We start from the raw sequence: 24,809 nt of genomic DNA, 5'->3' as shown, positions 1-24,809 counted from the left end.
GATGTCCACTTTTTGCTGCATTATTTATTTCCCTTACGTAGTGCCTCTCCGTTTGATTTACAAAGAACAGCGAGAGCTGCAAAGGAGTGTGTGTAGATAAAGACCTTGGCAGAGAGTGGTGCACCAGAGACCTTTCCACAGAGGCTGGGCTGTGCCTTCCCCTCTGCTGTAGAGGAGCTGGCCAGTGTGTGACGTCACATGGGAGAACGGATAAAGAGGGATGAAAGGTCCAGACGAGCGCTCAGAATCCGCAGCAGGAGGAGGGATCACAGCTCTGGGAAGTACCCGTGCGTGTGGGAGCTCCTCGTACCAGTCATCGGTCTTGCTCCATCACAGTACCACTCTGCTAGCGCGAGAAAAGGGGAAACCGGAAACTAAGTGCAACAGTCCTGTCGGGACAAAATGCCCCAGAACGTGGTTCTCCCGGGACCTGCTCCATGGGGGTTCAGGCTAACGGGAGGGATCGACTTTAATCAACCTCTGGTCATTTCACGGGTACGTTCAGATCGGCTTGTTTTCATCAGCGTGGATTGTTTGCCTTGTCCTCCTTGTCATTTGTGACAGACGCAGGGCTTAGTAGGTTGCTGTTTTCTGCTATTTAAGTGGGGGTTGCGCACACAGGAGTGTCGCACCATATGTCCAGTACTATGACTGTTGTGTTGAGCGATACCTGTTTTCAGCCGTGAGTCTAAATTGTGTGGTAATTGACCCGCATATTCTTGATTCTTAATTTGAAAGTAGTAGGGTTTGATGTCGGTATTTCTCAGCAAAGACTACAAATTCGCCCCTTCTCTCCCAGGGGCGACTCGCTGTGGAGAAACCTTCTGAGCAGCGGACTCTCAGATGAGACAGCTGCACCTTTCAGATGAACCGGCGTCTCAGGGAGGACCCGGCTCCCCCCTTTAAATGTTCTGAACACGTGCTTGAGGTTAGTCATAGGTTTTCTCTGCTCTGATGATACAGCTGTCCAGCTGGTGCCGAGCAAACTTAACTCGCCTTCCACTGAGACAGTATTGATCAAGAATACACCCTGGCCTAATGGGCTATCATACACCCCGGGACTTTACTTGCGTCACTTACGCACAAATAACGGGCAAATTGCGTGTCGTATTCCGTTTTAATTGTTTATTTTTCATTTTTGACTGAAAACATACTTGATGGTTAGAGAATCACATAATAGGTAGTTACTGATGTAAAAGTGGTTAACGATATGCGTGCCAGGCACGGTACTTTATAAATAATCATCAAAGCAAGCTATTGTGACTGCACAGGCATGACATACAGAGAAGTCTGGAAATCTGTCAGCAAGTGAGCTAAACATAGGTGCCGTTTGTAGTAGCGCTGTGGCGTACGTGTGCGGGCAGCACGTGGCGTCACGTGCACGAGCATCTCTCATTAACTGAATGAAGAAACAATAAAGAGAGGCCCCGGCTCCGTCTTTACCTTTTATGGACTTATGGCCGCGCATGCTTTCCATTAGCTGTACTAACAAATATTTCACTGGTGTCTGGTTTGTATTTGCCGCATGTTTAGATTGGGAAAGGCCAAACCATTAAAATCGTAGCAACAACAGATTAATTGGACGGCTTAGAACAATTCGAGGAAGTGGTAGCTTTTCTGATTCTTATTTAAAAAGATTTGGGTCAAGAAGATAGTCGGCGAGCCTTAGGCCAAGCCTGGAAGCACATATTACTTATTCCTGTGTGACTACTGCGGAATTGCTTGGTGCACTTTGTAACAGTGGAATGGTGATCTCCATAAGCGGTTGGCTATTAAGTTGATGAAATAGTGCAGCGGGTTGAGCGCCTGCTGGAGAGAGTACCTAGTCTGAGCCCCGACAGGGCCAAGTATCTTTGACTTGCAAGGGAGTATGAGAGGAGTAACGATGACGTGGACAATGAAGTAGCGCAGAGGGTTGAGTTCCTTTGGTTGTAGGAACTTGTGTTTGAGCTGCGTTTCATCGGATCAAAGTCCCACGACAGGGCAAACTTAAGCCTTTCATCCTGTTGAGGTTTATATAATAGGTGCAACCGACAATAATAACACCCCTTTTTTACTGCCAAATTGTAATTCAGTCCATGCTGCGTATTATTATATGAGAAATATGTCTATGACGTCATATTTATGTCTGCGATCTTTAAACAATACCAAAGACAGATGTATTGACAAAATGTTCACACGTGGTAAAAGCATGCCAAACAAAATTACAGCTGCTAAGGATTGAAACCTTCCATTGCTCTGGATGATGAGATCACGTTCTTATCACTAGAACTAAGGCGCTGTAGAGGGCACTGTTTCAATTTGGGGGTGGGGAGCCGATCATCTGGTTTTACAAGACATTTTTGACAATGACGGTTACTGACTAGGTTGGAGGTCTCACTCTCAGAATTCAGGGGTAACTAATGGGAACAAACCACAGGACAGGTGTGTAAGGTAAGATTCAAGTTTTCCCAATTCACTCACCTTCACACAACGTATCTTAGCCCACATAGGATCAATGTAATGATCCGAATTGACACCATGCACTGTTCGCGCTGCTTACTTTTGGATGCTGATTTCATTCATATGGTGTGGAGCTGTCCCAGACGGGGCAAGGTCTGGACCAAGGTGGTTGAAGACATGGAACGCACACTTGCTAGGCCAGACTTGTTAAAAATAGCAATATATCTGTTAGTCTTATACCACTGCAGACTCAAGAAGAAGGGGGGAGACAGATTTTTTGATTTAGCACTAGGTGTGACCCGCAGTGTCATAGCTCTGCCCTGATGGTCTACAGACGGACCACCGCATTGCAGATGGCATGGAACAGTAGAGAGTTGGACGACAGTGGAGGGTGCTGCTCTGAGAGCAGAGGAGTTGAGAGGAGTGTGCCTAAAAATGTATTGCAGAATTATGGATGGAGGTACTACTGGCTTTCATGGAAAGGGAGGGGGAAATGAATGACCAATGGACTAGGGGAGACTAAAGGTCATTCTTCTGCGGCTACCTGACAACTGCCCAGGGTGCCACAGATATTTAGAGTTGGGAAGATGAGATAGTAATGGCTCATGCGGTGAGTAGATAATGCCATTGAGCACAGGGCGGGGTCGGTAGACAGTGTGGATTTGGAGACTGGAAATTGTTGTACCAGATTAGCGCAAAAGTAAGATACACGATTGTCAAGAGCTCTGACAACCAGTATTAAAGTTTGTCCGAAGATCTTCTCCAGTGAAAAAGATAAATGCACTACAGTTACCTGCAAAGTAAGAAATGCTGACCTAAAATTATCATTTTATGTTTTAACACCATGAGGGTTTACAGTAGTCTGCTCACCGTTTGACAATTCTTGAAGAAGCAATCTACCTGTTCCTAATTTAAGAGGTTCTGTCAATGTCCTTTGTACCATAAATTTAAGTTGTGATTGAGTCAGGTTTCTATAAACAGAATGATTATTCGCCTCACACCCGAAGCGATGTCTGCTGACAGTAAGAGCTTTTCTCACTACTCAACCAGATCACTTCACACTTACATCTAGGGCAGCTCAAAATCTACTGGCGCACCCTATAAAATATACAGAATGTCCTGGAATAACCAAACACAACTATGTTCCTGCCCCACAGAAATATAATGTTGGTGGCCAAATGTCATTGGGATTGCCATCAGACCCGTCTGTTTGGTACATCAATGAATCAATGGACCTGATCCTTCGTTAGTCACTTGCATCTAGTGCAAGCCATCCGCATGTAACTGAGGGTCCTGTGGCAGATACTCTTTGCATGCTCACATTCAACTTTCCACGAGGGGGGTTACTTCCTGTCACATTCTTAGGTCACACCCGAGGAATTACCTCCTTTATATCCCTCCAACATCCAGGAGTGACTTGCAATACTACTTTTAACTGAGGGGATCTCTCTGCCCTTTCTCTGCAGTGTCGTGTTTGTTATAACTATACTCAAAGAAGCACATCGTAAAAATAAATTATTATGCTTATAATCTCTAAACTAGTGTAAAAAATTATTTAATTTTCAGAGGAGGAACAGGATTAATGGATCACCCCCAGTGAACATCACTCTTGCAGGACTGAGCATTACCAAGCCACATATTCAGTGATGAAGTATCGCAGTCCATCATGAATCCTGGTTATCCCCAACCATCACTCTCACCAGGGATGAGTAACAACACTAAGCAAATCTCAGGTGCCCAACCCAAGCCTGCAAGGAAAGGCTCACCCAAGCCAGTGACTTCCACCAGCAGCTGGCTGAAGCCACACACGTGTTGTTAATGCCAAGGCCGAGCACTGGTTAGAACAAACACCCCCTGTTTACGCACAGGGAAACATTGAGGGGAAAATACTGTGTCTTACAGAGATTTGGCCTAATTAAAAGGCGGATACAGGGAGAAGTTAAGAGAACTGAAAAAAGAAAGAGAAGAAAGAATTTCTTATAACTTTTTTAGCATTTTTCAGAGTTGGCAGTAGTGTGGTGTGAAAATAGCTGGTAAAAGGAAGAGGGAAGCACCTGATCTGCTGATGGACACTGATGGGAATCGAGAGGTTCTCCAGTGCTAAAAGACAGACGTCCGTGCAGAGCTACGGGAACGGGATACACCAGTGCTCGTAGGGGGAGGAATATAAAATGTGAGTTAAAGGGATCAGCATCCACCTGTTTGAAAAACAGATGTCCCATCTGACATGTTGTCTGGGATGACTCAAACTAAACACTGTAAGGGAATCCTCAGGCGATCCAATCTGACAGCACAGATCTAAATTAACAGGGATAGTTATATATAGAGAAGAACAGCACAGGGCAGCGAGCCACTGCCAGGCTGCAGCCAAGCTTGCATCATGTTAAAAAGAGCAGAATAAAGACAACATAATTCAACCCATTGGCAACATCTTTCGATACCAGTGAAATGTATTAATGCTGAGAAAAATATTCCAAAGAAGTTTATTTCCCAACCCTGCTGAAATTAATGTGAATAGTAACCATATTGCACAAGATAAATCTCGGTATTACGGATGAGAGGTTTTCTCAATGCACTCCTATAGGTATTTTTTTCTAGTGGAAGGCATACCCAGGTACTGCGAGTTGCTTTTATTTACCTGACATTCTTTTGTTGTAACATTTCCAAATAATACTTTCCCATTCTCTCACTTGATTGTCATTAGAGACTCCGCAGTACTAAATGGAGAGTATTATTTTTTCAACTATCTGATTCCTTGTTCTTTTGCTCCTACTTCGCTGAAGGTTCGACTCGGGATCTTAACTGTTTAACCCGACACCCTCCTGACTTAGGCGTGATTTACTTCTGAATTTGATGGAATAACTTTAAAGATACTCATAGATAAATGTTTGCGAATTGGGCCATTTGCTTCTATCAGCCCATTGAAGTTTCTTGCCATCGTCCCGCTGGTTGCTGTTTGAATCATACCATGCAGCAATAACCAGGGTCAGCGGGCCCTGGTGCCACTGCACCTGCTGCACCAATGGAAGCTACGCCTCTGATCTTCTGTCTTATACCAGTTCACCTTCTTTTGTCATGTTTTTAGACAATTGCGCTTCGTCCTTAATGTTGGCCATAGGTATTGGGAAAATAGCTTGTGGTTTCACTCCGCCAAATTTACATCTTTTTCCTTATAACATGTTCTGTAGCTTTGGTAGTCTTAATCTTCCCCGTTCCTGAAAACTTCAAGCCCTAAACAGAGGCGTGCAAGCCTCCATCTTGTCTCACTTCCTCTGTTACTGCAATAACAGGTCTCTGCTGTTCCCGGAGCTGGCTGAGCTCAAATGTACAATATTCCAAAATGTACTCTTTTCTTATTTTTCCCACAGCTAAACTTTTACTGCAGTCTTGTTTTATCCCAATTACATTGCTCTTCCTGTTATTGGGATCCAGGAATGTTCACTACTTTTTTAAATATCTTTAATATTTAATTCTGCATTACGAAACTCTGTTTATAATTGCGCGCTACTCCCTAATTCTGTTGACATTTCATTTATCCTCGCAGCTCCAGCTTCATGACCAGTTTCGTTTCCATCATCACATTGTTTGGATTGCGATTATGTGTTATTAATGTATATTATGGTGCTCACCCGACCTCTAATCTCCTCCTTTCCACATCAGCATCTTGCTACAGATACTTTCCTCTTCTAGATCCACACTTGGACATTAGAAGATAGACAATGTGACACTTAATTTTTGGCGACATTAAAATGCAGTGGATGTGTTATTAAGTATAACCTGGTTCCCAGAGAATGGGTGAGACCTCCCAATAGGTATAGTTCGTTAAGATAAATTGCCAAATGCTATTTTGACGTAAAATTTTCCTGTCTGCCATTACAGGCATATCGGTCCCAGAATGGAAAAATATTTCTTGGCCACTCCCCCCATGAGTCAAAAGTGCCTGCAGATCATTGATTACTTCTTATGGATAAACAAACTTCCATCTTGAAGGTTTGTTTCTAAGTAACAAAAAAACAGAAGGACCAGCATTACATTTTTGCTGTAAGTATTTCCACCCCGCTGATGGGACTCTCATCAGAAACATTCATGCTAAGTTGGAAGCGATCTTTGAGTGGAGCGGGTATTTCTCTGCTGGGATGGTGGAGGTAGGGCCTCCACTGCTATGGTGGACTCACAATCTGCCTGTCATAGGCTAAATAAACCTCTAAGGGCCAGATGTAGGTAGGTCCAATTTTGCGAATCGGAAATTGTGAGTCGGTGCGACTCGTAATTTCATATTCGCAAAAACGGATGCAGAACGGTGTCTCAGACACCGTCTGCGAGACGCTATGGGGTCGCAAAGACCCACCTCATTAATATTAATGAGGTGGGTCGCATTTTGCGACCCCATAGCGAGTCCCTGAACTCGGGGATGGTGGCCTGCTGAAGACAGCAGACCTCCATGTCTTTGACTGCTTTTTAAATAAAGCAGTTTTTTTTTTATTTTGCAGCCCATTTTCCTTAAAGGAAAACGAATTGCAAAATAATAAAAATAACGAAACCATTTGGTTTCGGTTTTTCAGAGTAGGCAGTGGACCACTGCCTGCTCTGAAAAACCCTTTTTGGCAACATTCACAAAGGGGAAGGATTTCCTTGGGGACCCCTTCCCTTTTGCGAATGGGTTACCACCAGTGTGACACTGGTGGTAACTGCGAATTGCTTTGCGACTGCATTCGCGGTCACAAAGCAATTTAGCATAGTGATGCAAGTCGCAAATAGGAAGGGGACACCCCTTCCTATTTGCGAGTCGCATTCACAATTTGCGAGTCGGTACCGACTCGCAAATTGTGAATGAGCATCGCAATCGGCATTTTGCATGGCGCAAACTGCGACTTTCGCAGCTTGCACCATGCAAAATGCTTGCTACAGCTGGCCCTAAGTGTGCCATCTGCTATTACTAAATATGAAGGTGTTAATTCTGAATGCTACATCGACTTGGCTATGCCAAAGAGCCCACGGATGGGATTAGCGTTCACGTATCATGTACTATGTTGGTACCTAAAAGGGGTGTTTCACAGGGGGCAAGGATTGGATTGCACTGTGCCCTGGGTGTGGCCAAGGTAGCTTGTACCTCCCAGAATTGTCCAGTATCCACTGCTGCGTGGATACTGCGGTTTTGGCAAAGTGTTTGGGTGCTGGACATACCAGGTGGGGTGTTCCCACAAGGTGGAATTTGGCTTGGGCAACAGGGCTTCATAAAGTATAAAAATACAAGACTATAAGTACCAAAAGAAAAATGAATGTTAAACGACATTGTGCTGTGATCAGTAACTTGTCACTATCTTAATAAGCATGCAAATGTCCAAGAACAATCGACGAGTTCAGGTGAACTACATAACATAACCTCCTCCCCCTAAATATGAGCTTTTCGTGTAAATGACTATACATAGCTCCACTGAGGCAGAAAACTGGATTAGATTAATGTTATACCCTTGCCACTGTCTACCTTGTGGATTTTGAGGTGAGGAGGACGTGGCAAAGGTTGTGGCCTTTAGGGATATCCAGAGGATGGATGCAAGATGTGGCCACACATGACCACTGGAATTTAAATGAGCAACGGTATGGCTTAATGCCACACTTCCACCCTCCTCTGGTCAACTCTAAAGGGGTGAGCTCGGCTAGGATGTAGCAATAATTAGTGCATCAGGTGTCGTTGTACTGGTGCCAAAGGGTGTAATGAGCTACATCAGCCCAGTAATGACTACCACATCAGGGTTAATAAATTTCATGTTGCAGTTACAAATACTGTTTACTTGAACTCATTGTAAATCACATTTCAAATACATGGCCAAAATGAGCTGCACAATTACGATTTTTGCTGGGGTAGTCGTAATATGAACTGCATTGCTAACTGCATTACTTTAACTCTTCTCATTTTTCGACATTGTGGAATGAAAACACATGGCTGCCTCTTATGAGACTGACAAGCTTCAATCACGTGCACAAACCACTTGAATTAAATCCTCAGATCCAGTGAGGACTTGCACTCTTCAGAGTGAGGTAAGATTATTTGGATTTCAGAAAGAAGTGTGGGAAGTAACAAACGCCGAAACGTAGAATAGGAGATACATCTATGCAGATATAAAAGAAACTGTATGAACATTTGAAAGTTTACTCGGAGGAAAAGTGAATAAAATAAGTTATTCTCATCAATTTCCGAGCCCCAGAGGCATGTAGGAAGGGGGCTATTGAATCAATAGTTCGTTCGCGAACAGTGATATTAGTGCGCCATCATCCATCCCGACAATGCGGAATCTCTAGGCCACAGGAAGCCATTAGCGGACTATCTGGAATGTATGAAGGATCGCAAACTAATGAAAAACTTGTAGACACAGCCAGTCGGCAAGCAAGCAGTGTTCAGGTCACTGCGAAAGGGAACGGATCAGTAAAGAAAGGCGACTCAGCCTCCACTTACCCCACAGGCCCCTACACTCAGCCCAGCTCTCTCTCACAGAAGTACCCCGCATCAGGAAAACCAGAACAGGAGGACACTCCTTTTTCTACCTCGCAGCCACCACCTAGAACACCCTCCCTCTCCACATCAGACAAGCCACCTCCCTCCTCAGTTTCACAAAGGAACTAAAGACATTGCTTTTTTAGGAACCATCTTTCTGGTAAACGCTACACTTTCCCCCCTCTCCCCCTCACTTCCAGCGCCTTGAGGCCCTTTACTGGTGAGTAGTTGCGCTATACAAGCACTGATTGATTGATTGAAAGGTGAACTGTCCAGTCTTGGGCACAGTGGTGAAATTAACTGAAAGACTTGTTCTCATCCACCACCCCAGCATACTTTCAATTACTAGAAGTAGGCTCACAGCAGACACAATACACACAGTACTAAAGCCAGGGACAGTGCAGTCTTTAGATTTGAATTCAAATGGATGTGCTTTAGGTATCAGCTTTAACAACAGTATTGCAGCGCTGTCTATTCCTCCAACGCACTCAATATACAACAGTGGGTTGGGGTTAACACCAAAACGTGGGACACAGGGGAGTGAAGAGAGGGGAGCTATACTGCCTCCACTCACAAGTATGTTCCGAGAACCAGTATCCTAAAGTATCTTTCTAGGGTTGAAGTCACTGTTACACTTTTTAAATACTTTTTTCTTATTGTGAGTGTCCCTGCTCTAAGTACCCACTGTGAACTGAATACTAAACAGATCCAACAGCCAGTCTCTCTGCCACTTGGGCCCATTACATTTGACCAATGGAGGGTGCAAGTGTGGCATTAAGCCATGCCTCTTGCCAGTCCCCTTGCTTGCGCACTGGTTATGGCCACATATTGCCTCTAGTCTTTCTGACAAAAGAGTCCTCTGTGACAGGCCCAAAGGCCACAACCTTTGTCAGGTCCCCATCACCTCAAAGTTGACAAAGCACAACTTTTAACTGTGTCAAGTAGACACTGGCAATAGGGTGTGACATTCAGCTAAGCCAATTCTTTGCTCCAATGCCACTATACACAGTAACTGACACGAGAAGCATATTGCAAGCCCCTTTGGAGTGAAATAGAATTATAAAGACACACACCCTGTTGTCTTGGAGATACATATGTAGTGTTAAGTACGCTTGTTTTGTGATTGTCTAATTTTAGGCTTTTGATTCTTTGCAGGTTTCCTGTTCTGGAGAGGCCTTAAATATGTAAAGGCCGAAACACATTGAGCTTTGTTTTGGGGAAGCCCCACCAGATATATTGTGAGATTAATACTGAGTTATAGGATATTGGGTAAAGACAATGCCCTGGGCTCCCGAGGCTCTGCGGCTACCTCAAGGTGACCAGTCCAGCTCTGCAAATGGTCTTCCAATGTGCGTCAACAGGTCACTTAATTTTTAGTAACTTTTGAACCATTTGAGCTAGAATCAATTTATTTGTTAAAATCTCAGGATTATGTGGCAGGTGATGGATTATGTGGCAAATCTATAACTATGCGGAAATTGCTAAACAATCATATAATTCCAGTTGCCCTGGCTATTTCACGGAGTCAATCTGGAGATTGAGTGAAACTTGCCAAAGACTGTAAAAGGATTATTTTAGGTGGGGCCTCCCACTTGGTTCCAAGAAGTCAGTGAACACAAATATTTATTACAAGTCTTTGTTATATGCTAGCCAGTTTTACGAAAGAAAGATAAACTTAACAATTATTAGTGCACTAGCATAGATGAATAATAAAAATACTGAAAACCAAAAGAGATATCTAGAAGTATAAAAACTTCCTACATTACGTCTGCTAATCTGAGAACATGTACCCAATTCAGTATACCCCTGCTGCCCTAATGGGTGTAGCCCTTGTTTTGTTTCCAGTCCAAGTCCACAGGTATATTGCACATTAAAGTTTTACAGAGTGTCCCTGTCAGATTGTATTACTAGTCTGCTGCTTGTATTTCACCAAGACAGGACCACTCTTACGTATACAAGTAAATCTCAAAGTTTGTCAACCTAATCACCCCATGAGGCGCTGTAACATTAGAGGGGTTTGGTATGGAGGGAGCACACTGTTGGCATTTCGGCAAGGGTTGCCCATTGCATTCTGGTAAATAAAGAGTGCAATTCACTATCAGTTTATTAACTCGCAAGAATTGAAGTATTCCTTTTGCTGAGATAAATGTAATATGGACCAGTATTGCATCAAGGGGTGCTGGTGACATCATACTTCATATACCATTTGGCCAGAGGCTGAGTGGTTTATAAATGTCCCAAGAACTGCGAGATGACAATATAGGACCAGATTTCAAAGGTTTCCATTATGTTTTTTGTAAATTGCATGTTTATTTTGAGGTACTTAAATTGAGAATCTTTTTTCATTCACAGAAGAGCAAAGAATGGGCACGGATTGTAGTTAGAAAGTTTGGGGTTTCTTTACCTTTCATGAATACTTTTTTGATCAATCAGTGGACGTACAGTTTTGAACTGAGGCCCTTTGGCATGAAGTGGCCCTCCCAGGATGGCACATGACAATGTAGCATTTGCACTTTCTTGGCTCATTCTGTGGAGAAAAACATTGAAACTATGCTCAGAACATACAGGGCAAAGGTTATAGCTGCTGTGACCTATGTGAGCAGAGATATGGAGATTTGAACTCCACTGCATTACAAGTGAAAGAAGATAGACTGCTGCAGAGATTGTTAAGCCTTCCTCAGTCATCATTCAGTTTTGACATTCATCAGCAGCCTTCAGTTTTATTTGTAAAAAATGTGATTAAACTAGCTGTCCCTCACACTGTTGATGGACTTTAGCACAACAAACCTCCAGGCTGTAGCCAGGCCACCATCAAAGACACACTAGTCAGAATAACGCGTATGACATCCCTTTGTTAAAATATTTGATGAGAACATTTAGTAACTTGTTCACATTCCTAAAGCTTCATAGTCTCTGGGTAGAAGGCTTTTCCGCCGAGTAATGATGTAAGTATCAAAAACTGTCAGTGAGGGCGTCTACTATACCCAGGACCCTCCATGATACAGAGAAGTATTCACTTTAGCAAAATAATGCATATGTTAAAAATATTCTCACTCATTTACGGTTTTATCTTAGACTATACACGTTAGGATTGCCTCGGGGTGATGGGGGAGTTTGACTCCAGTGAAGGATATGTCTCATTCTTCCTGTGAAAATCAATAATTGCACATTTGTATACATTTTCTTTTTATATCATTGTGAAATTCTAAGTAAGTTAATAATGCCTACCTCAAGGAGTAAGAACTTCAAACAATTTAGGCCTAACTTTAGTTTACTACCGATGCTTTAAACTCCAGCTGTGCGCTTCACTAGTTTGTCAACTCTGCTAAAATCAAGAAGATAACGATATAATTAGGATTCTTGCACGATCTCAGTGGGAGAAAGGGTGGGTGCTTAAATGATGTTTCTGATTTGCAAAATATGAACCATCAGCAAGTAACTCTCGAACCTGTCGTTGTTATTTTCCGGCCATTGTATTATAGTTCAAAACAGTATCTGGGTGTGTCAACTGTGTAATTGATGACAATTTAGATGCATTTCATTCACAAGTATGTTCTAATTTATTTTATACTTTTCTTAATTTCGTTACATGTGATGTACTGCGATTAGATTGTTATGTGGAGTAAAAGAATTTTTTTAAAATCTAAACTAAATCCAGCTGTGACTGGCTGACTGAAAGCTATGTTGGTGTCTTACTGTGTGACAATCCTAAGCGAGTGTTTTGCTTAGCGCTCTAAAGCGACCAGAAGACGACATTCATTTTGTTGCTATGCAAATTATTACAACAATCACTCCTGCACGGTCATACTATTACATCTCGACTGCGTTGGCTCTCCTTGCTACAGCGGTCAGTTCCAAACCACTGACCTGCCAGTAAACTCTGCTTGAGTGTCTGGTCACGTGACCCCACTGTAATGTTGTGCGGTCTTTGCATCAACGTATTACCTACTCATCGCTTACCCTGCACCTTCAGGTCCTTCACACTTCCACTCATCACCACTTGTTGATGCTCACCAGCAGCTCTGTAATGAGCTGGCGGGTTAAACATTATGCTGCGGCCATTAGCAGCACTTGGAGTCTGGGAGCAATCCAACACAATAGCTCATAGGAAAACTTTAGTAATAGGATGAAGAAGCCAAATGTAACAGAGTTAAGACGTAATGCTCAAGAAATGTATACAGTAAAAAGGATATTGTAATGGCTGTCAGAATGCCCGGATAGCCTGTAGGCTTAATCCACGGTAGCACTGGCTCCATATGTCATATACTGCAACTGGCTACTAAAATCCCAATTTCTAGGTGTAAGAAAACTGCTTCCTTAAAACGGCCTATCAGGTACACATCACCAACCAGCAGGTCATCAGCCCACTACCAGAGCAAAGAACTCCACATTAAGGACCATTTACATGTAGCTCTGTTTTCTGGGGGTTTTGGAGGCATGGTATCACTAACAGATTCAGTCCCCTGTTGATGTTTGCCACAACCTTTCAGAAGGAGAGGGGACAAGGTGTAGTCTTCTAAGAAGAGCTACTGCCTGTTTTTTTTTTAGATGTTTGTTGAATGGATAGTGCAGTGGGACGGAGCTGTAAAAGGTAAACTCATCTAAATGTCGAGCTGTGGGGCATTTGGAGCTGCCCGAGGAGTTGCTTTCGGTTAGGTAATTCTTAACTATAATAGATCTGATTCATTTTTAGCTGTGTTATCGCTTTCTTCATCTGGTGACAAGCTATTACTAAATAAAATGCAATTTGTGGTTTTGAAACCCACCCATGATGGAGTTACCAGTCAATGAGCCATTCTAGAGCTCCGGTTTGGCCTGCTTTTGAGGACATATTTTTTCTTAGCGATAAACCTCGCCCGGGCATATAGTTTACTTACGTATCGTGCCCACTAGGTTGGATTTTACCCAGGCGAATGTGTGTTTGCGTCAGGGGATAAAGTCTTGGTTACTCTTATGGAACCTCTGCAGTAAGCCACTAGAGTATATGAGCGGTACTTGGTTTCATAGAATTGCCTGTTTGTCAACAATTGGTGAACTGCTTTTCGGATTCCAATCCCTGACTGTCAAGGAACTCACTCCCAGGCAGTGCATTTGGGTCTGCCACAACTCATGATAGACATTGCACCCCAAGTGTGGTGGGCTAAGTACCACTTGTGAGGGCCCTACCATGTCAGCATCACCCTGGGTGTGTTCTTCCCAGTTGTGCCTATCTCACTTGCACAGAGTGCTGCATACTATGGCCCACTGCATGGGTCTCCAACTGCCCATGAACTTAAGTTTTGATGATGCTTTTTGGAGAGGTCTATGGACTGGTTTCCAAGAAGTGTCTTTGAAGGTCTGTGTGCAACAAGCAAGGAAAAGGTAAGTGAATGGAGTGAATAGAATTGTGACATGCCTGGACAGAGTATTTATGCATTTTCATACAGGTTAATGAATACCTGGTCTTTAAAGAAATTGTTGTAGGCACTGCAGGGATTTCATGGATAAGTTGCCTATTGCACAAATAAGATCCAGATGATTCACCAACATGGATTTCATGGCCTATTAAACTTCCTCAGGGCCTTGCCAAATAATTCATTTAATGCAATCTCAGATATAACCCTCAATTCATAACACTGTCCATACAGTGTTGGGTCCCATTGAGGGTTGTTTCTTAGGGTTTACTTTTTCTTCAAATACCTTTTATCTTCTTATGGAAGAAGGTGAGCTGTGAGTACCCTTTAAGAGCCGAGGCACACAAAACCCTTTGGTCTCTGAGTGTTCTTTAAAGAATAGCCGCTCTCTAATGCTGCATTGTCTTTGGCTGAGGGTTGTTCCAAATCTGTGTAAAGCAATCTCTTTGGGTTTGAGAATCATCAGACCGGTGCAGAGGTGGAAGGGTCCAATCATATGCAAGAGCAACTGCGTTAGTTGATCCGATGTGTTGCTTTTTTGTATGCCAGTATTAAAAGCGACAGCACACAACACAGTATCCATTTCTTTTATATTGTTAATTTTACAGTGTAAGTAAATAATTAGTGGTGTCTACTTTATTTATATCTGTTTGATAAATAGCTGTGGGATAATCAATCTCAGGGTAGCCTCTCTTTCATAACTCTGCATAATTCTTCATTAATAACTTGGTTACATTAGAGATATTTTGGAAACAATGTCACTTCCTCTATATTTTCCCTGGGTATCCGGTATGGATATCTAACTTTATTTCAATCACAAGGTAGAGGGGAATAATGCTCAGATGAAGAAAGCAAAGCCACACTGATACATTGTTGCTTGACAAAGTAGCCAATGCCAGAACCAGGGGAAATGATAGGAGAAGCTGGAGTGTGGCAAGTATTTTTTTTTTTTTTTAGCAAAAAGGCTACATTGTACATTGTAAATAAAGAAAAAATTTAGTTAAAAAAATCTTGTTTAAAAAAAATATTAAGGATCTGTATACATTTTACTCAAGGTCCAGCTGATGCAACAATCCACTGCTAATAAAACAGCATTACTGATTACAAGCAGGTTTACTGAATCAACATCATAATAGTTAAAGTTTATTTAACTTTTAATTGCCCTGCGCATCTCCATCTGAAGAATACCAGGGGCCCCATTATATATTGTGCCAGGGAGCACAACGGGCGTGTGCACCTGCTTTGAGAGCCCATGGGACACAATGGCATTATAGAAGCAGGCCGCAGAAGCTAATGCATCCTTTTCTGTAATACTGATAGCACTAGTGCACATGTAGCACCAACGCTATCATGAAAGGGCGTTCCCTAATTTGCATTGGGGCGTAGCCACTTGCAAAGGAGGGAACCACTCTGCCTCTTCAACCCTGCCGTATTATGGTTGCAGATGCAGAGGCAATCATCTGGAGAGGAGAAAATGGGTATAATGGACTCCTAAAAATTCCCCTACAAGCAGGTGCAGATGCTCACTTTACCTGCCTGCAAGGAGATCTCTTGCCCCTTATCGAAGTGCAGGTGGCATGCCGCCTGCACTGTGAAACACAGAGCTGCTTTAAAGCAGCCACCCTGTATTTTACTTGAATGCTCTGCCCCAAGGGCAGTGTGAGCCCACCGCTGACCTGAGGGCAACACTTGGGGCAAAACATTCTTTCTAATACTGCGCACTGGCCCTGTTTTTACCTGGCACACCTTTTGAAAGGTGCACCAAGGCGCAAACAGGGACAGTGTTCCTTACACATAATACTGTCTCTGAAATCAAACTGGTATAAGCAAGCAGTCAATCAAAAAGAAGGGGTTTACTTCAGGGAGCAAAAACCTGTTTTGCAGAATCATTTGCTTTTTCAGTGTTGTGTAATAGCAAACAACAATAATAATAAATAATGGAATAACTTTGGCATAAAAATCTGTTACATGCAAGTACAGCCCTTTCTCTAACAGTGGTGTTTCTAAACATATTCTATCAGTCTTTGCAAAATATAAGTAAATATGGCTAAGTGGAATTGATACAGCAAAATGTTTGTATTCAGGCAGGCAGTTGTTTGTAGTTAATCCAATAGTACAGGAACAAAAAAATGGCATACACATATATAACAATTACAAATTGCAATTGACAAAATTACAAAGTTAATATAATCATAGATCTACTAATAGTGCTTTATGAAACTTCTATTATAATCTAAAGTTTGCTAACTCTGGAGTATTTTCCCAGTTAGTCTTTAGTCATAATGGGGGTACCTTGATTTTCAGGTTTTATCCATAGGATCTATTTCCTTAAGAAGTTTACTGGTTTAGTTATGGTCCATTAGATACAGAGGTGCTATTAGCACAGATGTACAATTGTCTCCATCAGTTATATCCATACTGCTGGTACAAACAGCACAAAATAAGCAGAACCTTCAAGTGGCTCCTGTCTGCCCTGCACACACGTGTCCCCTTCTGTAATACTGATAGCATTGATGCACATGTAGCACCAACACTACCAACCTCATTGTACAAACCTGCCGTGCCATCCTCCACCCATCCTGCTGCAAAAGCTCTGCCCAGCCTCGCGCCATCAAGGTCTTTATATAGATGGGGAGCTAGTGATGAGCTACACAGCCATCTGAATGCTGCCCGGGCACTGTGCAATCTCCGTCACGAAAGTTCAGCGTCTGAATTGCACAGATTGAAATCAGGAAACCTGGGATCAATCCCGGCTTCCTGATCTCACTTGACCACATCACGTGACCCTAGATAATTATTTTATTCTACTGTGCCTCCTTTTCCTTCATCATCACATTTGACAGCACATTTAAATGATTAGGGCAGCATATGCAGGGTACAAAGTTCTTTGCTGCACATGATTTAGGCTATACTGTTGCTCCATCTTTATTAAGCGCCCCCAGCTACATGCAGGGGGTCAGCAGATACCAGACCTCCTTTTGGTTCACTAAATACATTATCATCATTGCAGGGAGGGCTGGGGTCATGAATGTTTTTAAGTGCATCTTTAGAAAGTATCAGTTCTAACAAATGACCCTCAATGTGTTGATACAAACTCGTGTCCTAAAGTGAAACAGCCCCCCCATTGCAAAGAAATGCACCTTTTCAAATTTTAAAACTGTTATTTCTGCAGTGAAACAACTTCTATTGCACTACTTACAACCAAAATATCTTGTGAGCTCAGCTCATGCTCAGGCTCTTAAAGCCAAGTCATATGGTGGATGCAAGAATGCTTAGCTGCTACATGAGAATGTCAGTTTTGTTAGACAAAGGCTCATTTTGCTTATGGGTTTGCAAATCATTTCAAGGCGTAAGGTGTAAGAATTATATGAAAAGGAGGGTGAGACTGCCATTCTGGTGCTTTATTTCAGTAGTAAGAAAAATTCTATCAAGACAGAACAACGTAGTGGGGTAAAATGAAAGGGCCCTAGTGTCAAGTGTGAGGCATGAGGCATATGTGTAAGAGTTTAGAGTTATTGAGGAGCATGACACATTATTATACTTTCTAGCAAGTACAATCATAAATGGAGGCGTGAGGTGAGGGCATTTTTTCGCTTGATGTAGCTTCAGGAATATATTGTTAAATGTTTATTGATGCTGACAGCAAATCCATTAAGGTTTCCCAGTGGTTAGTGATAAATATCATGCTACACAAATGTAGTAAACTGGGCTTCTTTGCAGATGCCCCCCATACATTTTGCCCCTATTCATACTGCTAGATGTTGTTTTTTGACCCTGATAGTGCATTGGGACCTGCTAACCAGGTCCCAGTGCTAGTGCTCATTCCCCTATAAAGGTACTGTGAATTTGTAAACCCAATTGGCAAGGACTTTGCCACCCCTGTAAGGTCCTAGTAATTGGTACCAGTGGTACCCAGGGCAGGGATGGTTAAGAGGTCACAAGGCCTGCAGCACTGATTATGCCACCCTGCTTGGCCCGAGTAAAAGTAAAGCCTGCAGAGCTGCCATGTCAGCCAGCACGAGCAGCCTGTCTGCTCAAGTTTGACTCTGCCCACACCAAGGGAAGACAGAGTCCTTTCACTGCCTACAATACAGATCAGTCACCACTTAAGGCAAGCTTCCTAAAGCCCAGGAGGCAGGGTGCACTGTGTTATGAGCGTGGACATATTTGCACAAGCATATATGACCTGTGATAGCATTTAAAACATAATGCTATCATAAGTGATCAGCAGCCCCTAGGATAACATGGGCTGGCACCCAGGCAGTCCCCAGATGTCCATCTCCATGTTGGCCCAGCTGGATTCCCCTGTGTTTGGTATCAAACACTGTGCTTTTTAACCATGAGCACAATTCTCATGCCCAGGATTAGCTAACATGTACCCTGGTGGCATCCTTAGAGGATGCCCACCACAATATGGGTTTCTCTTGCCTTGACAGGCTGTCCTGAGCCATTTGCCACCAAGACAAGAGTCTGTCCTCCTGCTGGTTGTGCTAATACTTCCCCCAGGATGGAGGCAATGGACATGGGCAGGAAGGAGGTCACACCTCCTCCCTCCAAGGAAAACTGTGTTTAAAGTAATCAGTGTGGTGAGCCTCAAAGGCTTCACCGCACTTGATGTGTAATCTCTTGTCCCCCCACTCAACGACAAGCCCTTCCTGTCTGACCAAGCCGGCAGGTTGGAAAATTAGCTATTCAGGAGGCGTACACCTCCAAAAGGCTAGCCACAACTTTAGTGTGGGCTAGGAGGTCTGTGCAGCTGAGGAAAGGTTCTGCCATGTTGGAAACCTTAGAAAAGTAAAACAGTCTCACAGCAAGTCGTCACTTCAGAGGCAGACTAGCCACAGGGACAAGTAGCCCATTGGCCACTGCCCCTCAAACCCTTAGCGCCTCTTAAACCAGGATTTGAGGGGCTCCTCTGGCACAAGAACCTCAGTTCTGACTTTAAAACCAAGAAGAGGCACAAGGAAGATGCCATCACCGACAACAGGACTTTGGACTCTACCGCAACGCAAAGAGAGGACACTTACATGCCCTGAGGAGACCATATACTGGAACTGTGTGAGCGACATGTGCGTGTAGTGAAAGCTCGTTGCTCCCAGCAAAAGGTACTCCAGTGGATGCCAGAAGCTAAATAAGACTTCCTTGACTGTTGGTAGCAGTCACCTGCAACCCGCAGAAGAATTGTTGTGCTGCGTCCCTAGAAGTACAACCCGCCGGGCCTCTCGCAAGTGAGTCCAAAGAAAGTGACCTGAACCCCGGGAGTGGTAGTGAGGCTGTCACCAACCTTTGAGCTACTACCCCCTTTCAGACAAGCTCCAGCCTATAAAGTACCTGTGGACTGCTTTTGCCGCTGCCAAGGCTTGTCTGTCCCCAACCCGGTAACCAACAGCTTCTCGGACATCACCGACTCCGGAGTAGTTCATCAGCATAGTGACTGATGTCAGCAATGACCCCACTCCAAAGAATCTGCATCCTGAAAGAGGTGACTTTGAGAGGAGCAGCAAAGCATCTTTGGCATGACCAGTCCCCGTGATTGACAGCTGCATGCCCACCTCTGCACACGGAGATGCCGGACATGGTGGCGAAGTTCCAGCTGTGGAATTCAGGTCGTAGGACCGTAAAGGCTTCTACTTTCCAAGGGTAGAGTGTGAGCCCACCCCAAAGCGTACTTTTGTCAAGTTCTGCATTTTGACTGTGCCCGCGGATCCCGTCAGCACCGAGGACAGCAACAGCACCTCTGCACCCGGTCTCCCTGGGCAAGGTAACTAGAAACTGACTGTTGAAGCATGGTCTAGGGACCCGCATGACCTTAACTCAAAGTGGGTTACCTGGAGCTCATCCTACAAGTGATCAATTGCACACTGATTTTCCCCATTGATTTCGATGGGAGTCATTTGACCAATACAAGTACTCTATTTTTCAATGCTTTGAAAATTCAGAACTCTGGTTGTCTGTAAGATAAAATACATGTTTTGGGGTCTAAATGAAGGTAAAAATCAGCTTTAATTTTCTAAATTGGTGTCAAATGTATTTTGAGTTGTGTCATTTACTTATCATCCATGTGGGTGTTGTGAAATGCTTTACAGATGTTCCTCTAACAAGCCTGACTGCTCTTGGCCACACTACCAGGACTGAGCTAAGGTTTAGTAGTGTGAACCTAAGGTCCACCTCTGGGTGACATGTTAGTATTACATAGTAAGACTCCCCACTCATACCCCATAATACTGCCACCTTGCTACATCAAACTATATGGCTCAAGGAGAATGCACACAGGTGTCGGCGATTTGAATGTTAAACTGTAGGCTGAACAATACCCCTGCTGAGTACAAGTGAAATATTGGTCATGAACTTTACTACACCATTCAGGGGGACAAACCAGTATAGGAGCAGTACATCCGGACTGACATCTGTCACTGTAGTGTTTGAGAGGGCCATGCCTAAGATCTTTCGCTGGATGAGGGCTGTACATTGTGATCTGGATTATATCCTAGAATCAAAGGGCCACAAGGGTACATGTGCCACTTGAACAGCTGTAAAGATGTGAATATGCAAACAAGCGTTATCAATTTCTGTTACAATTCAAGAAGATAACATTTATACAGCGCACCATTTTGAAACAGCATTTCTCAGTGAAACCGGTCTACAAGATGATGAAAGGAATGTTACCCAATGTAAGATTTAAATTAATTATTACTCTGGACCAATTGAGTGACATAAATGTTTTAGTCTTTTTGCTGAAAAGCCTTAAGTCCTCAGAATTGATGAAGAAAGGAATGCACATTTGTGTGCTATGACAGTTACCAAGTGGCTTTTGACAACAGATGTAAATGGAAAGGGCACCTCCATGACACATGCTTGATCATAAGGTTCCTGTTTAACTACTAATGCAAGTAAACATGGAAGAGGTGTAGTATTAAGCTAAGTAAGGAAGAGGAAGGATGTTGGGATTTCGTTTTCCTGTAGAGCTCTGAAAGAGGCAGAACAAAAAGAGTGCAGTTTACAGATAAACCTTGGTTCTAACATGCTTTAGACATTGTGAGGCATTTCCAAGTTTGGAGAGAGTAGCCATTAAGTGAATGCATTAGTGTAATATGACAACATGATTAGATATGGAGTTTGCACGGAAGGTTTCTACAAAGATAGACATTTTGGATAGGTCATTTAAGAGTGAGACATTGACAATGGATTTAGCAACAAATAACCCATATCAAATATGCTTCTGGGATTAGGAGTATTTAACCGATGAGCAAATTGAACATAAATCTGATGCAGTCTATAGGCCAAAGGCTACCAGTTTAGTGGAAAAGGAAGACAGAATTGTGAATGCAACCCTGCATTTAGCCAGATGAAACAGGCCACAGTGGAAGACATTATTCAAAACAATGCTGTGGTGGTTCAATCCATTCATGTTGATGATTAGAAGATGGAGAGGTAAATGAGTGGGTGCAATTATGGAAGCCTGCAGGTAGTTGTGTATATGGACAATAAACCACTGAAGTGAGAAAGAAGCAAAACAAGTGCAGTGTGATTGACAAATGTGTTTGGAATGGGTAGAATTAATACGTGAAAAGGCTAGAAATCTGCAAAGGGCTTGAAAACTGCAACCTGCATTTTGGGAATCATGAGTTGTACACTTATGGCCTGATTCACAAGAGTACATGTATATATGTAGACCTACTCACTAGTAAATCTATTACTGCACCTAGATATAAATTAACACTTTTATTTTGCTACTCACCATTCCCAAGTGTAGTTTTACACCAAAGGGTAGATTTACATATCTCCATCCACTGGTGGAGTCTCCTTCAACAGTATTTATGAGTACTACTGGTAACTTTGCGCACATAGATGAAGAGCTCCTCTAATAAGATGGAGATCTACCTGTGGGAAAATGCAGGGGATATATTAAAGTTTATTATTCTTTATAAAAATATAAAAAATATTTTAACATAAAATAGACATGTACAATTATTTATTATAAACCTAGAACTATTAAAATAAAATGTTACAGCATATTAACTCATTACATTAAATATGAATTAAATTGTATAAGTATTAAGCCATATATATCTTTTCTCAGTCTGTCTTACTACATTTTTCTTTTTTAACTGCATTTATTATTATTTATTTTTTCATTCTTTTTTCTCTTTTGTTTCTTCTACCCTTGCAAACAAATTGACATATGCTTACAGATTCCATTGTCTGGATCAGCGTCAGGCCACCATCGTCTTGATCCATAAAGACAACCCCTGGACCAATGGGGGTTGTATAAACCCATATCCCTCCGAAATGTTGAGGCCAAAGTTCTCGCTAAATTACTATTGACCAGACTTAAAGGTCATAACCACTCTGGTCTACCTGGATCAAGCAGGCTTTGTGCCCAACGGAGGCACCAGACAATCTTAGAAGGCTCTTTGGGGTAATGGTCTGTACTCAAGATAATATTATATCCGTGATGGTCCTGTCAATGGACTCCTCCATGGCCTTCAACATTCTTGAATGGGACTATATGGAACGCTTTGGATTTGGCCCTGCTTTCCTGGGCTGGATCTGTCTTCTATATCAGGGGTCGGCGGCACGAGTGAGGGTGAACAGGGTGCCTTCACACACATTTGAACTACACAGAAGGATGCAACAGGGATGCCCACTCTCCCCACTGATATTAGCCCTACCTCTAGAGCCCCTGGCACTCTGGATCAGGGGTGATACATGATACAGGGTATCACTTGGAGGGAGACATGGGAGGAGCGCATATCCATATATATAGATGATATTTTATTCCCCCACATTCCCCCACATTTATTATCCCCAGGCTAATGCAAATCCTCTGCATCTTTGGCACCTTTTCAGGATACATGATTAACTTGCAGAAATCACTCATACACCTCAACATGGGGCCTCAACCAGTCGTATGGGGCAAGATACCTATGTCCATGGTAGATGAAGGATTTAAATACCTCAGCCTTTATGTAACAAAAAGTCCCTCGTGTCTTATAAGAATAACCTCAAACGCACCCTGGAACATTTTGATGCAGATGTACAGCACTGGAGGACTTCACCGCTCTCCCGTCTGGGACAAGCGGTTATGTTTAAAATTATGACCCTGCCATGCATGAAATACATGCTTCAAAACACCCCATAGCTAGTGCCCAAAGATAACTTTTACTCGACTTTTACTCTGGGGCAATAGCCCACCCCGTATCTCCCACCAGAAACTAACCAGGGGAGTATATGGTGGAGGATTTGGCCTACCCGATATGCGCAATTACTACTGGGCCACTCAGTTGACGTTAGTCAATGACTGGGCCTTTTCACCCTGGGATGAACCAGCAATACATTTAAAAAGACTCACGTGGGGGTAGAGAGGGCTATGAGGGGGGCGCTATATAGGACCAAACTAGCTCGCACGCTCCCTGTTCACACCATGACAGTCACCCAAATATGGAGGCACGCCATCCCATTTTTGGGCTGGAAGGGTCACCTAACGGACATGACCCCTGTATGGTCCAACAACCTACTATCGGAGGTGGGCAAACTACTGGGCTTCACAAAATGGAAATTGATAGGTATTACCAAGCCAGGTGAAGTATGGCAGGGAGACGAACTACTGGACTTGACTGAACAGACCAACCAATACCAACTAGCACCTACACAAAGCTATAAATATATCCAGATCAAACATCCAGCTCCAACATGCTCTTGCCTGACACATACCCAGAAATACGACCTTCAAAGAATCATCTCCACTAGAGGAATGTGTCCTGTCAGAATGACTATGCAAGATAGCCATTTCTTTAATCAATAATAATATTGTTAAATAATGCCCCTGCCGCTATGCAGGCTCTTATAGCCAAATGGGAGACAGATGTGGGACAATTCGATGAAGATGAATGAGAGGAGAACCTAGGGGCACCTAGAGAAATCACAATTAAATCTGGCTTCAGGCTGATTCAGCTATACACACTACATCACTCCTACTACTCCCGCACTATTCTACCACCATAGTTAGTTGCCCAACAACGGCCTGCTTGCGGGGTGGTGAGTAAAGGGGGATTGTTACTTCACATGATCTGGAGTTGTCCACGAATAAAACCTTACTGGCCATCTATCAGGGACACGATGCACACAGTGACGGGATACACTATGCTGGACACAGTCAAATGTTGCATGCTCAATATGTGGGACAACGACCCACCACTTCAATATAGCAAACTGTGGTTGTCCCTTGACCTCAGAGTAGCTAAGAGGAACATAACCCAGAAATGGGGAGTGGCAGAACCGCCAAATTTACAGGGCTGGCAAAATTAGATGGACTGGCGTATGCTTACTGAAAAAACTATATACCTCCGCAGAGGATGCCCCAAGAAATGGTGGTGTTCTTGGAAAGCCCATAAAGGGGGTGAAAATGATTGGGACGATACCAAAAATGTGTGTGAATAGATTGTGGACTTGCGGAATTGTCAGTGCCTTTAAAAAAAAAC

The 24,809-nt window shown here is 43.1% G+C and overlaps 1 protein-coding gene across 3 annotated transcripts in view; it reads left to right on the top strand.

The window, feature by feature from the left end:
• The first annotated feature begins 225 nt into the window (after nt 1–225).
• PDLIM3 (PDZ and LIM domain 3) overlaps nt 226–24,809 on the top strand; it is a 65,943-nt gene continuing 41,359 nt past the window's right edge. For all 3 annotated transcript variants that reach the window (XM_069199760.1, XM_069199743.1, XM_069199753.1), the window contains exon 1: nt 226–495. In XM_069199760.1, the coding sequence (XP_069055861.1) occupies nt 403–495 (93 nt within the window). In that variant the 5' untranslated portion in view covers nt 226–402. The remainder of the gene's footprint in view (nt 496–24,809) is intronic.

Source organism: Pleurodeles waltl, chromosome 1_2, assembly GCF_031143425.1.
Source record: "Pleurodeles waltl isolate 20211129_DDA chromosome 1_2, aPleWal1.hap1.20221129, whole genome shotgun sequence".
NCBI lineage: Eukaryota > Metazoa > Chordata > Amphibia > Caudata > Salamandridae > Pleurodeles > Pleurodeles waltl.
Note: the sequence above shows the minus strand (reverse complement) of the source record. Positions and strands in the feature narration are given on the sequence as shown.